The following is a 15,386-nucleotide window of genomic DNA, read 5'->3' on the forward strand; positions in this document are numbered from 1 at the left end:
TGTCTGTCAGAGTTGAGTCCATCTCATTGGGTCAAGGCCAGGGGCCGATAGCAGAGAAGATGATCCGTGCAGCACTGAAGAGTGGCAAATGGGTCTTTCTGCAGAACTGTCATCTGGCTGTCTCCTGGATGTTAGCCATGGAGGAGCTCATCAAGACCTTCACTGATCCTGGTATTACCACATTAAAACAACATCGAAACACTTCCATGTAACTATACACATGATCACAGAAGGGTAGAGCATCCTGACACCTATTAAAGATGTGGCTACCGTCTCATTCATGATTACATTTCAGACTGTTGCTCTTGTCTAATGCATGGTGGCTGAGAAACCAGCTCACTGCAACTTGGAAGAAAAATGCCAAGTGAATACAGAATACGCACTGTAATGTGCACACAACATAACAGAGCTTCCAGGGACACAAATGACTAAATGACTGCTGTTTTTGTGGTTGTTTCCTTGGTTTTTCACAGCATCAGTAAACATTTTTTTTCTGTGTAGTCAGAGCCACATTGATTAAAATGTTTTTTCTTTTGTTAATGGCTGTGAATAATGTTCCCTTCTGTTCCTGTGCAGAAACATCAATCGACGAGAACTTCCGTTTGTTTCTCAGTTCCATGCCTACCAAAGTATTTCCTGTTACAGTGCTTCAGAACTCTGTCAAGGTAAACATACACCCTCACACTCACAATTAACACCCATGCTGTGAAAGCAAATATTCGTTGATTTGTATATGAGTTTAATGTTTACGACTTATTTGGGAAATCACAGTTGATATTGCATCTGTACAAAAGACTATTAATAATTCATTTTAATAAAATGTTTAAGGTTTTGAAGGGTTTTCTGAAGGTTTAATTCTTAAGCATTACATAATGGCAATGTAGTTGTGTCTGCTGGGATACGGGATGTAAGTAAAAGGCTAAATGGATTTGATTTGCATTCCTTTTAATAGAAAGTTACGTGACGTCTTGCATGCTTTGTAATTTGTTGAACAAAAGGCAGAACCGATGCCATCACCTTAAAAGGAATTGTCACAACATCAGTAGTAGTAAAATCAGCCCAAAAGGAAAGGGTTTTTTAATTGCATTAATTGCAATTTAATTGCACCCAAAATGTGATCCATTCACGGATCCATAAATTCATTGGTTAGACACTCTTCTCATAATTTACTTTTTCAGCTGTCACATAAACAACGGTGAAGCTGCTCAAAAGTCTATGAGCTCACATAAATTGTTAATAGTGGATTTCAGCATAAATCAGGAAGTTGAAATTTGGGATCCGTTTATACTGTACATCATCTGGGTCAAGCCACAGTATCACAACAACTTTAAATAATAGCAACAAACAAGAATAATCAGGTGCATATTCAAGCAGTCCTTATTTTAATACTGCTAAGTTTTTGGTCCAAGTCATTTTAGTGGCAACACCAGCACTTAGTTCTGTGATAAGTTAGTAGTAGTTGAGAGGGCCCCTAAGTCACTGGATCGATCTACAAACGTGCAAAAAGTTACTGCTGCTGCTGCTGTCAGCCTCTAAATTGGAAAAACATTTGTGAAAGGTCTGTTTGACACAGTGCTTTAAACTTTGTATTTCTTCATATGCAAGAATATTCTAATGTAAGTACAGCAATTCGGCAGCATTCCAGTAACTCAAGATCTATACTCTCTGTCCACTGGAAACATTAGCTTAGATGATGGTGGACGATTTCAGTCATCTGGGGGAGAGATTTACAGGATAAATCAAAGCATAAAGACCATTTTTAGACCTTATATTGTCCAACATATATATATTATAACAAAAGTGTCTTCATGGCCATCACTTGACTATCTGGTATAGCTGGTTTTAGATGTGACACCTGCTGTCATCAGTTGCTGTCATATTGCTGCTTAATCTTTCTTATTTTAGGGGAGGGAAAACATCAGTGTATGATATATTTTCACACACACACACACACACACACACACACACGACCAAACACACACACACACAAACATTTGGAACAATAATCCATGATTGCTTTTCCTTTTCATGGATGCTGCTGTGAAATTATGAGCGCTTATTTAAAGGTGCCCTGCCATACAAAACCGTTTTTACTTGCATTTTTTAAATGTTTTTACTTGCATTTTTTTAAATATGTTAGGTCCATATGTGTTTGTGTTATGTTGTGAATGTGAAAATGAACGGCTACCTCCTTTTGTCAGCTCTAGCCACTGAAAAGAAATAAGCAGAGAAATCAGGCCAATTACAAAAGCTGGTCAGTCTGACATCATATTGCCTGAGCTCATTACTATTCATTCGCTCGCCTAGTTGGGCTGGGTAAAGGATTCTGACGGCCAGGCTGTTAGCCAATCAGATTCAAACAGCTTAGGTTGTTGAATATTAATGAGAACTGGCAGAAATCGAGCTGAGTCTTCCTGTAGGCTTTCTATACCACGCTAGAATGGCTTGAAACAAGGTAACCAAGGCATTTGAGTCCATGGTAGAACTTCAGACATTATTTATAAAAGTAACTGTGTGCACATCCCACCTTCTGGCAGGTGCAGGACAAATGAAAATACTTAAAACGAAAATAATATAATGTCCGCACCACTGCTTTAAACTCCCATATAATAATATAAAATGCAACGTTTCCACGCGCTGGGTCTTCTTCAGGCAAATGGTGAACACATTTGATGAAGGGATATATGTAGGGCTCACATTCAGCTGACACACCATCTGGCTTCAATTAGCCTGATTAGGTGTGAGCTACCCAAAAAGGCCCCACCCATGACATTTTCATGGACTTTTTCACCATATACATCCCAAAAGAGAGGGGGGGGGTTACTTTTTAAAATACAATATATCCAAAGAGACACATGATATTACCATGCACAAAACTAGAGAAAAAGGGAAAAAGAAAAAGAAAAAAATGGGAAAAAGAAAAAAATATAATATATAGAGATAAACATTCAAGAGGAAAACAATTCCATACAAAGTTACCACAAACAGTTAAGAAATCAATGAACACCACCCCACACACTCACAAAATCTACTGCATTAGTACTTTCACAAGCAGACAATATCTTACAATGTTTTATATAAGAAACAAACAATATCTAACAACATTTTTAGAAATAGTTTTGTATCAAATTCTTCATTAAGAAACAAACAATATCTTACAACATTTTTTATAAGAATGGTTTTATATCAAATTCTTCATTAAGGCCATGAGGAGACATTGTGTTTAGATAATGAATCCAAAAGGTTTCCCGTTGGAGGAGCCTTTTGTCCTGGTCTCCCCCTCTAGGAGGTTTGTTGACTCGCTCCACCCCTATATATCTGAGGGCGCTGACATTATGCCCTACCTGTTGCGGACATTATATTATTTTCGTTTTAAGAACTTCAGACATTAACACAAAGTATAAAATACGTGTGGCAGGGCACCTTTAACACATTTTTAGATACTCTCAATAATTAGCAACACACTTTTTAGATCACTTCACAGTATACATTGTCTGTAACCTTTGATATTTTGAATTAAATATTCGTGAACTGTTTTGAAATGTTAACTGTCCTCTGATTAATGAGCTGCGTGAATATAATACATGTCCATTCAATCCAGCTTTCTGGGTTAGCAACAAAAGAGATCTGATAAGTGGGATTTATACACAACTTTCCGTGAGGGAGTACTGCATGATAGCTACAGGTGTCATAACTGGGCTTACTAACTGCCTGCACAACCAGGGAAATTAGGTTGACCCCAGCATGGCCCCAGAATGTTTGGCAGTCTGAGAAGAACTCTTTATAGCAGTCGTTGAGCCCTTTGTGCTTCTGTGTTTTTGTTGCCAGGTGACTAATGAGCCTCCTAAAGGCTTGCGAGCCAACATACGACGGGCCTTCACCGAGATCTCCAGCAATTTCTTTGAAGACCACATTCTGGGACGTGAGTGGAGGAAGATCGTCTTTGGAATGTGCTTTTTCCATGCAATCATCCAGGTTACATACGTTCTCACACACCTCACACATACTTGACCCTTACTGCATTGTGTGCCTGTACATGATTTACTCTTTTGCATGCTGTTGTACTGTATGTGTTTGCTTAGGTATGTGCCTGTCCTTCTACGCATCTTCTTATTTATGTCTGGTTTTGCACGTGTCTTAGGAGCGGAAGAAATTTGGTCCTCTGGGCTGGAACATCCGCTATGAGTTTAACGACAGTGACAGGGAGTGTGCTCTGCTCAACCTCAATCTCTACTGCAGAGAGGGCACCATCCCTTGGGATGCTCTCATCTACATCACTGGTAGGGAAGTCTACACACAGGGATATGTGTTTGTATTTGCATGCAGGTCTATCTAAATTTGTAAAGACGTACATACAGCACAAGTTGATGTATTTGGGGTTTTGTTTGTGTGGTCGATTTCTTTTATGCTCCAATCACATTTTCTATTTACTAGTGCAGTCCCCATTTTGAGCATGTGCCCCTTCGTAAACAGGCAGATTGCTTTGCCTGTTCCGAACGGGCCCAGCTATGAGAACCACTCATCTGATCGACTTCACACTTGACACTGAACTCCCTAGGGTCCACAGCAATCCACCTGCCAAGTGGGAAGTCAATTAGATGAACGTTTCTTGAAATATGTGAAGGACAAACATCCATACATAAACAGATAGACGGACAGATATTCCTTCCTTTATAGTGAAATAATGGCTAGCACCACCTATTAGCCAAATAGCACCAAATTTGCCATGGCCACTCAGACATAATATCTCCACGTCCGCCAAATGTGGTTGCAATAGCACGAAATGAAAAGAACAAATGTTCCCTTGCACAACAAAGTTATTTTTCTGTCAAACACAGCAGATAAAGAAATCCAAATGTTATGGCTATGAAGTACACACATATAACACAATACAATTCAACAGCTCAAAAAAATATATCCTCCAAATTGACCTAAAAGTTTAATCAACACCTCTCTAAAACAATTTTAACAAAACTAAATCTTAAAATATTCATGAAGGAATATAATGCAGGGCTGTTGTATTAGACTGCATTATTTGAGCTAAGTGTACCCACAAAACTGGCAACTGAGTTCATTTCATGATTTAAATTGTGTCACATCACAGTCTTGCATTTTTAACAGTTTTGTTATAACCATATCAAAACTTTAATTTGTTTAAAAAAAAGTAATAAATAAATAAATTGGATTTAATTTGACTGAAAAAAACATTATTATTATTATTATTATTATTATTATTATTATTATTATTATTATTATTATTATTATTATTATTATTATACTGTTAATCGCAATTATTTCTGAGACTTTCTTGAAGTAATTGTACATCAAAATTTGGAATTGTTACAGCTCTAATTGTAGCAGGCTTTATAGTTTAAACTTTTTTGTCAGAGTAGTTTTAATTTTTTCTATTTTAATTTTGTTTGATAATACATTTTCAATTTTTTTCATGTAGTTGTTTTATTGTCTCACAAATGGACACAAATGAAATTTTAATTTAATTATGTTGATCTAATATTGTCTGTCCTGGACTTCCATAACAAAGTTATTATAAAGAAGAGGGAGTGATTCCTTTCATTAACAATAATTATCATATCTCTAAAATTAATTTATTTCCCTTACCTGGTTTTCAATTACACCTTCAAATTATTATGTGCTGCGTTCAGTCTCAGTGGAGCGCACCACCACACCGGCATCAAATTGATGTCTCTCATTGTTGTGTTATTAGTTTAACCCTTAATTCTAACAGTCCTTGTGAGCCACAGAGCTACACACTCTTTGAGGAAACAAATTTGGACTCAAACCAAGCATGATATTGCCTTTCCTCTTTTGAAGTTTCTCTCTTCTTCTGCAAAAATAAGTCACAGTTGTACCATGCCTGCAGCTTACTAAAGGCTTCAGCAGAGATTTGTCTGATTGTTCACTCCCTTCCTAATTGTCTTACATACTGTAACAGTGTGGTAACAGAAAGAATGGATTTTAAATGTTGAATTTGTTAGTGTTGAATATAATTTAAATTCCATCTTACTTTTGATTAGGCAATATTTACCCTCAAGCTATGGCTGTCTCTTCCCTATCCCTTCCCTCTTGTTTATCTTTTCCTACTAGCCTTTATGTGCTGAAAAGTCAATCTAAGTCTCTGTAAAGTATCTGTAGTTCTCTCCCCCATTCTCTTTCCTACACACGTGTGACACAGTAAGGTGTCTGTTTATAGCACACAGACTGTATGATGTAGCTACATACAGTATGTAGTCTTTATGTCTTATTTTTTATTTATTTTTTTGAAAGTATGTTTATTGCAGATCAACATTGGGATCAGACTGCATTTGTTCATACAAGCAACATTTTTTTTACATTTTCTTATTCGTACAAAATAACATCAATAACAATAAGCAGCAACCAAGAACTTACAATTGTAATTATTTGGCGGATTCTGAATACAATAATGATGAGGCATCTTAGTAAATATCAAGACTAAGAGACCAAAAAGTAAAACCAGTAGTCAAATTCCCTTTGAAACCGCTAATGCTGCATTATCAATATAAGTGACCCCTCATCACTCCGTTTTCTCCCTCAGACCCCTTAAGTGTTCCAAGACCGGTCCCCATGCCCTATCAAACGCATTCTCCCTCCCTGCAATCATAAATCTGATCCTCTCTAAGTGGAGGACTTCACCCAGCTCTCTCAACCACATCTCAAATGAAGGGGCAGCATCTGACTTCCAAAATCGCAATATAAGTTTTTTAGCCAGTACCGTACCCAGACATACTGGCCATTTGTCCCTGCCAGAGTTCAAAGCAATGTCATTTGTAGACCCCAGAATGGCCACAAGGAGGTTGGGTATCCACTGCTTGTTGAAGGCTTTTGAGTAGAAATCAAATACAGAAGACCAGAATGAGTGGAGGTTAGGGCATGTCCAAAATTGGTGTGTGAGGGTGCCCTCTTGGTTTTTACACTTATTACAAAGTCTTTATGTCTTATTATATTGATCCTTGGTCTTTGTGTGTGTCTCCCTAGGTGAGATCACATATGGAGGCAGAGTGACGGATGCCTGGGACCAACGCTGCCTCAGGACAGTCCTCAAAGGTTTTTTCTCACCTAAAACCCTGGAGCCTGCCTACACCTTCTCCTCCTCGGGTATCTCAAATTCTCTTCTCTCTATTTGTATATATACAGGGATCATCACAGGAACAATTTACAATATGATGAAATTTAAGTATGTGTTTTTGCAAAAGTCTATTTGTCTCCGTTCATGCTCATATGCTGTATATTTTCTGTGGTTTCATGCTTTTCTCACTTGTGTGTTTTAAGGCATCTACTATGCCCCAGAGGCAGATGAACTAGAGCAATATAAGAAATATATTGAGAGCCTTCCAATTATAGACGATCCCGAGGTCTTTGGCATGCATGAGAATGCCAACCTGGCCTTCCAGGTGAGGAACAATAGTATTTTACAGAAAATACAGATCATCTTTCTCATATGAGCAGATGTAAACGATTTGACTTATTATTTGTTTTCATGTTGTTTGTTTTGTAGAAGGGTAAAGTGTTTAATAGCACGTTTTAACTAAATTCATTATGAGAACTATGAGCTGATGATGTAGCTCCTCATACAGTTTAATGCCAGTTAAAAAAGCAGTGTGAGAGTGCAACTGCGAAATATCAATAAACCAGGACTGTGTGTGTGTGTGTGTGTGTGTGTGTTTGCCTCCACAGCGCCAAGAAACCATGACTCTAATCAGCACCATACTGGATGTAAACCCTCGCTCATCAGCCTGTCAGGGAGCTAAAAGTAACGATGAAATAGTCTGTGAGCTCGCTGAATCCATTTTAGCCAAGCTACCTGGTACACACACACACACAGATACACATGCAATTACCTATATGTATTTGTGTCATTACTGAGAATGTGTATCATAAACTAACTCAGTGATTTCCATTTCCATCTTGTATGTCTACCTGTATTTGTGTCTGTGTTATTGGTTTGTCTCCCTGCTTGTCTACCTGCTTGTGTAGAGCGTCTGGACATGGATGAAGCGGTGGAATCTCTGTTTGTCCAAGACAAAAACGGACGCTTTAACTCCCTAACAACCGTGTTGGGCCAAGAGACAGACCGATTTAACAACCTGCTGAGAGTGCTAAGGGTGACACGCATAGCTAAAGTTGTATTTCCTGTCGATATTGATATTAGCAAACACCGCTTAAGAAGTTATACTTGGACATCTTTGATGGGATAACATTTCATGTGATAATAGAATAGGAAAGATAATAGAGAAAAACAATTGATTGATTGGTGCATTGATTGGTTAATTGATTGAAAAAGGTGATGAGTTATGTTGAATGAGCATTTATTAAAACATATTAGATATATAAAAAATAAACAACTTTTGAGAGATTTTCATTTTCCTTTTAACTGCCTCATTTGATGTATGATTTTTCTGTGCTTCCCAGACGTCTCTTGTCACTCTGCAGAAGGCAATAGCAGGTCTGGTGGTGATGTCAGAAGAAATGGACTGCATATACACAAGCTTCATGAACAACCAGGTTCCCACCCACTGGGCAAACTCTGCCTACCCTTCTCTCAAACCCCTGGCCTCCTGGGTCAGAGACCTTTCCCTCAGGACCTCCTTTATCCAGGTTTGGAAGAAAAAGGGAAACAAATACTGACACACAAACACACATATTGGCATCTTATGCACTTGCTTACGTTGAGTTGTATTTGTATTTTGTTTAAAATATTTTGTCTTAATAAAGTTAACTTTAAAATTTAGTAGTAGTAAATTAATCAGAGATTAGTGAAAATATGATAATAGGACTCACTTCCTTCTTCTGCCTCAAGTCTCTGGATCACTGACTCGCACACACTGACACGACTCAAATCTCATGAAGGTGTGTGTGTGTGTGTGTGTGTGTGTGTGTGTGTGTGTGTGTGTGTGTGTGTGTGTGTGTGTGTGTGTGTGTGTGTGTGTGTGTGTGTGTGTGTGTGTGTGTGTGTGTGTGTGTGTGTGTGTACCTTGACAGAGTTCTGAAGCACTGTAACAGGAAATAATTTGGTAGGCATGGACCTGAGAAACAAATGGAAGTGCTCTCATCAAGTTGAAAACACTAATAACATGTTGCGTTCTTCCCTAAGGCACAGACTATCTCTCTCTCTCTCTCTCTCTCTCTCTCTCTCTCTCTCTCTGTACACCCTCTTTTAGCATTTGGTTCATCTCCTGGTTCACAGCTTGAGCTGTTCTTCCATGAGACTGGTCTGAACATGAGTGTTGCACATTCACTAAAAATTCACTTTCTCATACACACACGCACACACACACACAAAGAGGACAAAGGGGGCCGAGTTGCATTAGTTTATTATGTGTTGGGTAGCCACTGAGTCAGAGTGCAAATGTTTACTACCTCAAAAGAGAGAAACCACCTCAGTGCCAGTCCAAGTTGAGTCACTCCCAGACCCCATAAGTAACAGGATGCCTGTAATGCACCATGGATTGTTAAACATTGAACACAACACATTAAAAAGTTATTTATAGATGCACAAATTCTAATTACATTTTGTCCCTTTCTCTCTCCGTCTTGCTAGGCTTGGATCACACGTGGTCCGCCCAAATCTTTCTGGATCTCAGGATTCTTCTTCCCTCAAGGCTTTCTTACTGGTAAAACACTGCAGCAACAACATATACTCAATGTGTTCATTGAACCATAGTAGTAAGGGAAATTGCAAAGCTACTGGAATATCTCTTACTCCAACTATTCTTTTAATTTTACATAATAATGTGATTAGCTTTTAACTGCACTATTTTCATGCGTTAGATCTTGCAAAAAGAACATGATGAAATGTATCTTTCATGTTTTCCTCTGTCTGCTGGCCTGTAGGAGTGCTTCAGAATCATGCCAGGCACTACAATTTGCCCATTGATGAGCTCAACTTCCGCTTCAACATGGTGCCGTTGTACAGAGACCAGGTAGCAGTCTGTAAGGCTCTACTCAGTCTCCCTAACAACACTAAACTGGACATGGATGATGATGTACGTGAAAGGAGGGGGGTTGTTGTTGATAAGTGATGTTTAAGGATTCTGATAAATCCGTTAGGTTCCAGTTGTCCTTCTCTCCATATTTCAAACACTTGTTGCTTGCCATTGCCCATGTTGCTCTCGCCTCATTTCCTCTCATTACTTTAAAGCATAACTCTCGCCAAAATGCAACCTAGGGTCTTTTTGTGAATGTACCCGAGTCAAACATTCGTTTAAAAGCATATTTAGGATGGAAGCGCCACTTTTAAGATTTACCGTATTCTCGTTTTTCGGTCAAATGGCCTTTTGAATGGGAGTGGTAGGGGCACTTTTATGCTAGCCTCAAAATAGTTATTTTTAAAACACTAAGAAGGCTCGACACAACATGAAACTTTGCTTGAAGTATCACCAGGGGCTCTACACCTTAACGAAAGCATTGACAACATTGTTTGTGTACACAGAGTTTACTAAAACCATAGCTCTTGTTGTTTCCAGCCGCTACCACCTCGGCAGTCAAAACTAGTCGATATCAAAACAAGTAGCCACAGATTTAGTATATCCCTTGTGCACCGGTGTAGTTAAGGTGTAGAGCCCCTAGTGATACTTCGAGCAAAGTTTCATGTTGTGTCAAGCCTTCTTAGTGTTTTAAAAATAGCTATTTTGATTCCCATTCAAAAGGCTATTTGACCGAAAAACGAGAATACGGTAAATCTTAAAAGTGGCTCTTCCGTCCTAAATATGCTTTTAAACGAATGTTTGACTCAGGTACATTCACAAAAAGACCCTAGGTTGCATTTTGGCGAGAGTTACACTTTAAGTGGCGGCTGTCTATAGCATTAAATTACATTACATGTCATTTAGCTGACGCTTTTATCCAAAGCGACTTACAATTGCTATATATGTCAGCGGTAACACGCCTCTGGAGCAACTAGGGGTTAAGTGTCTTGCTCAGGGACACATTGAACCCAGGTCTCCCACACCAAAGGCATGTGTGATATCCACTGCGCCATCACCACCCATAAAATAATGATGACATGAGCATTTTCTCTGGGAGAAACTGATAGCAATGTTGCAAAGAGAGTGATTTGAATACAGCCATTTATATTGTTAACATGCAACTGTAGCAGAATAACTGAATTAATGATGATTGGATTCGAACCAATACGTGCAAAGCACAATGGATCAGCTGTCAATCACCTTAACCACTCAGCCACCACCTCTAAATGTCCCCCCCCCCCCACACCCCCTCAAACAACAACAAAAAAGAGTTTCTTCTGGCAATACTAAGTATTATTTGCTTGAGGTTTCACTGCAGACACATGGCTCAGCTAAAGTTTGCACATTTCCTTAAGTTCACTCCCCTCAAATTCTTTTAGCAGAATTTACAATTTCTGTTGTTCATGTCTCCATCAACATACTCACCCATATTTGTTGTTTTCCTCCCTGAGCTTCTTTGCTTTTTCTGCACGAAGCACAGCTAACTTAACATTGCAAATACTGTATTTCACTGATGGTTGTCCACAAAGGTTTTGTCTAGTCCCAGAGCAGTATCTGCCAATAAGTCTGTTATCTACTGTCTTTACCCAGTGATTCAGTATGTTTTTCAGTAAGTCAAGTCAGTCATTACAGTTTTTTTGTAGATTTAAAGTAGTCTTCAGATTTGTTCTCAGCTTGAATTGAGATTTGTTTAATTATCCTTACAAAAACCTAACACATGGTTTTACAGGTTATCTGCCATACTATCTTTTGGCAAGGAGCACTGACTTACTGGAGTTTTTTTGTCATCAACCAGCAGAGACCCCAAGGAGGCTAAACTAGACTAGAAGTCACAGTATTATGACGCCTCATATCATTGGGGAACAACACATGCATACACTACACTTGCCGAAAGGCTCAGGAGCTGGCACACGATCATAGAACATCGGGGTGATAGATTTGTTTCACTGAAGTGTCCGCAGTCCTTGGGTCTGAATATATTTTATACGAAAAATAAATATATGTATATCAGCTGCCATCCATTCCAGCATACCCCAAAAGTTCTCTTCTGCGCACCCAAAGAGCACCTGATCAGACACCATCCCTGTATTTTTAGCACTGTCTGCTGTAACTCTCCAACATCACAGCTCCTGTTACATCGCGCATTTGTCATACTCCATAGCCCCCGTGGGATCAGGGACCGTGTCTCAACCTTCATTTGAGACACGTCACAATAATGAACGGAAAAAGTGTCAGGGTATACTTTTGATCACCAGTGAGTTCACAGGGAAGAGAAAGTTATGGAAAAAAAACTATCCAGGCACCTCAGGATATCTGAGGAAGGCTCAAGCCAACACACGTTGGTGTACTTTTGAATTTCTTGCCAAATATATTAAAGGTCTTTTATTTTTTTGTAACCAACCTTGACTTAATTTAATAGCTGTGGGAGACCCGAGGAGGTCACTGCACCCAGCAAAGAAATAGTCCAGCACATAAGCTCCTGTAAAACGTTTTTGTAAGGATAATAAAAAATCCTTAATAAATTGCTGTATAAAGGCAAAAACAACATTATGCTCGTGTTGGTAACCCAGCTTCTAAAGAGATAAGTGATGGTCAGAGCAACACTGAATGTCAAAGCTTACTATGCTCCATTACCACCTCCATTTAATGTGAAAATACAAGAGGCAGCAATGCATTATAAAGAGAGAATTGATAACTGAATATGTATTTTTCACTCTCCACTGCTCCAACTCATTTGTGGATGCAACAGTTACCAGAGCCCAAGGATGGTGTGCTCGTGCACGGCTTGTTCATGGATTCCAGTCGCTGGGACGATGACAACATGGTGATTGAGGATGCATTACCTCGAGTGATGAACGCCATGCTGCCGGTGGTGCACTTTGAGCCACAGCAGAACTACGTGCCTGAGCCTGACCTCTACCATGCTCCTTTGTACAAGACCTCAGCCAGAGCTGGGACTCTGTCCACCACAGGTACTTACTGCTTTAGATTGCAATTTATATTTTTACATTTTAATGCATTTAGCTGACACATTTGATACTGAATGAGCAGGCAGGGGTTCATTGTTTTGCTCAAGGGCACTTAAGCATGGACATATACCTTCTTAGTTACTTACTAGTTGTTTGGGGGAGTTTTTGGTGTCTAGAACAATCTCTTTCACCATTAGGCAATGTAATGGATAGCTAATTTGATTTGACGTTTTCCCTCACCTTTCATTTCTGTCTCACTCCAGGTCACTCTACTAATTTTGTTGTGACCGTAATGATTCCCTCCAATCGACCCAGCGACTATTGGATATCAAAAGCCTCTGCTCTGCTGTGCCAGTTGGATGATTAAGTTTTTATTCAAGGAGAAAAGGGAATTTAAAATGTGACGGAAACATGCATCTCTATGCACAACTTTGAATTACGTTTAAGCTTTTGTGGAATTATTTATAAAGATTTTAACAGACATGATTTCTGCTGAAAGTGCACTTCCTTCACATGCAGTGTAATAAACAATTCTAAGCTAGCCCTGACTGATCTATATGCTTCTTTCCTACACTTATGTGTATCCGCAGACATTAATATCAGTTATATGCAGCAACATAGTCCTATGCTGCTGAGACTTAATGAGAGCGGTGCAGTACAGCCAGATCTTTGAAGATGAGACATTTGTTGTAAGCACCATATACTAGACTCCCATACTGAAAAGCTCCATTCACGGTGTGCGGTAAGTCATTGGATGAATGTGCTTATTGAAATGTACAGTACACATTTAGCCTCAGGGACAAAAAAGATGGAGGGATGGACAGCGGAATAGAGTAGATGGATGAACGTAGATGTGTGGCCAGACACGTAGATGTTAATGGTTCTCAAACATGAAAAGAAAAAAAAAAAATAGGGGAATTGCTAAAAGGGATGACTTGAGACAGTAGGAGTGATGATCATCAAATGATGAAATGTTTCCGCCAAAACCCCCACACACACATCAGCAGCCTATTTGTGTCACTTAGGGCATGCAGTGCAAACACATAAAATATGGCTTTTCAAACACATTAAGTACACCCACTGCAGTACTGGGGCAGGGTGCAAACACACTCAATCTCCGTCTGTGTCACCACACTGCCTCCTCCTCCACGCCTTACTGCTCTGGTAACGCCAAGCAGGAATGGACATATATAAACTCTATTTAACATCAACCTGGGGAAGAGCAGCATAAAAAAATAAACGTATGATGCTGTAGAGGGGAAGACCGCTTTAAAGGCATCAAAACAGATGATATATATACATACACTACTGGTCAAAAGTTTTAGAACACCCCAATTTTTCCAGGTTTTTATTGAAATTCATGCAGTTCAATGTCTTATTGTAATCTGAAAATCTCCATTTAATTAATTGAATATGCATTGTTGTAAATTTTAATGAAATCTAGAGTCTGACTTTACACCACAGAAAATCATCAATTTGCAAAAGTCGAATTGTGATTGTACTTCAATGCATCACTTGACTTTTTCTGTTCTGTATTTACCACAACGTAGAAGGACAACCCAATGTAATGGATATTTCAGTCGCTTGTGATACTGGAAATCATCATTACTGTAAACCACAATTCGCACTGTTGTAATTCGCACTGTTGCATTTTTCCAGTCCTTTTTTCTTTCGCAGTGCTGAGAAAGTAATTAGGGATTATGCTGCACCAAGGTAATAATAAATATTAATGGCATAAGTAAAATAAGAAGAAATGCTTAATACCACATTGCATTGATTCACATTGTATGTAAGGCCAGCTTTTGGGGTTTATTGGTAAGAACTTAGCAAGATATTTGGCTCTTTGCATTATGGGTTTTGTAAACTGAAACTTGTAAAAACTGAGCCAAAGCAATTGTAAACAATTATCATGTAAAATTCTAATATGATTAAAATAGTTACATGTAGTTTATACATCATGAAGCTGAAAGGGGAAAAAATTTGTCATGACAGTGTTTTGTATTGTTTGACCAACTTTTTTTTCTGAGCTTTTACCTGATTTCCCATTTACACTCATTCACTTTCATGCTACCTGTTTCTATGTCCTTCACTGACTGTCCCACAGTGCACTTTGGTTATTAGACTAACTTACTCTGTTTTTTAGCAGGATTGGAATTTGCAGAAGAGGCAATTGTGTTACTGGTTATGCAAAGGCTTCCCTAAAGCTGTAAATGGTGATGAGTTGTCGGGCTTTGCAGGGGCTTTTAAGTACACGTCAGGACATGTCCGCTCAAAGGTGAAACCTTTATCATTTATTTATCTCACCTTCATACAGATTTAATCACAGACAGTGAAAACTGACAGATTTGACTTGCTGCACCTGAAAGTTTCTGCACTAAAACAAAACAAATCTGCATGATCCAGTTTAATTCAT

General features: G+C 38.8%; 1 protein-coding gene across 2 annotated transcripts in view; it reads left to right on the forward strand.

The window, feature by feature from the left end:
• dnah6 (dynein, axonemal, heavy chain 6) overlaps positions 1 to 13,501 on the forward strand; it is a 73,245-nt gene extending 59,744 nt beyond the window's left edge. For both annotated transcript variants that reach the window (XM_039803779.1, XM_039803787.1), the window contains 13 exons: positions 11 to 171; positions 577 to 665; positions 3,829 to 3,975; positions 4,142 to 4,280; positions 7,015 to 7,134; positions 7,309 to 7,430; positions 7,714 to 7,843; positions 8,014 to 8,141; positions 8,449 to 8,634; positions 9,578 to 9,650; positions 9,871 to 10,022; positions 12,754 to 12,976; positions 13,237 to 13,501. In XM_039803779.1, coding sequence (XP_039659713.1) covers positions 11 to 171; positions 577 to 665; positions 3,829 to 3,975; positions 4,142 to 4,280; positions 7,015 to 7,134; positions 7,309 to 7,430; positions 7,714 to 7,843; positions 8,014 to 8,141; positions 8,449 to 8,634; positions 9,578 to 9,650; positions 9,871 to 10,022; positions 12,754 to 12,976; positions 13,237 to 13,340 — 1,774 coding nt within the window. In that variant the 3' untranslated portion in view covers positions 13,341 to 13,501. The remainder of the gene's footprint in view (positions 1 to 10; positions 172 to 576; positions 666 to 3,828; positions 3,976 to 4,141; positions 4,281 to 7,014; positions 7,135 to 7,308; positions 7,431 to 7,713; positions 7,844 to 8,013; positions 8,142 to 8,448; positions 8,635 to 9,577; positions 9,651 to 9,870; positions 10,023 to 12,753; positions 12,977 to 13,236) is intronic.
• Positions 13,502 to 15,386: the final 1,885 nt, after the last annotated feature.

This window comes from Perca fluviatilis, chromosome 1 (genome assembly GCF_010015445.1).
Source record: "Perca fluviatilis chromosome 1, GENO_Pfluv_1.0, whole genome shotgun sequence".
Lineage (NCBI taxonomy): Eukaryota > Metazoa > Chordata > Actinopteri > Perciformes > Percidae > Perca > Perca fluviatilis.